This window comes from Seriola lalandi, unplaced genomic scaffold (genome assembly GCF_002814215.2).
Source record: "Seriola lalandi dorsalis isolate HSWRI2012SDOR001 ecotype SW California unplaced genomic scaffold, Sedor1 jcf7180001997916, whole genome shotgun sequence".
NCBI lineage: Eukaryota > Metazoa > Chordata > Actinopteri > Carangiformes > Carangidae > Seriola > Seriola lalandi.
In genome coordinates, this window is record NW_019468579.1 from 1 (window position 1) to 570 (window position 570).

The window sequence follows — 570 nt, forward strand, 5'->3', positions numbered from 1 at the left end:
ACCGTGTCTCTGTGGTCCAGTACAGCAGAGATGCAGAGGTCAATTTCTATCTGAACACATACACCACAAGAGAAGATGTTGTGGATTCGGTCAGAGGGCTGACACACAAAGGAGGCAGACCCCTCAACACCGGGGCAGCCCTCCAGTACGTCAGGGACAATGTCTTTACAAACTCCTCCGGGAGTAGGCGCCTGCAAGGTGTTCCACAGATGTTGATCCTGCTAAATGGTGGAAGGTCTTTTGACAATGTAGACGCCCCGGCCTCTGCTCTCAAACAGCAAGGCATCTTTGTGATTGGCATTGGAACAAGGGGCTCTGACAGTACAGAGCTGCAGAAGATATCATATGATCCTAATCTTGCTCTATCAGTGTCTGACTTCACTGACCTCCCCAGTGTACAAGAACAGCTCTCCTCTGCAATGAGCACAGTGGTAGTGAGAGCCACGGAGGTGACACCAACAGTGACTGGTAAGAAAGTGACCGATTTTTACCATTCCAAGCTCATGCTAGGACCTCAAATTGAAATGTAATAAAAGCATATTTGACTAAGATCAGGTCAGCCAGTGGCAC

The 570-nt window shown here is 48.9% G+C and overlaps 1 protein-coding gene across 1 annotated transcript; it reads left to right on the forward strand.

Moving 5' to 3' along the window:
* Nucleotides 1-8: 8 nt before the first annotated feature.
* LOC147820115 (collagen alpha-3(VI) chain-like) lies at nt 9-558 on the forward strand (the record flags this gene model as incomplete). Its single annotated transcript, XM_087175790.1, has 1 exon — nt 9-558. A coding segment is annotated over one exon (522 nt), but the record flags the coding sequence as incomplete, so codon positions are not given.
* Between the last annotated feature and the right edge of the window lie 12 nt (nt 559-570).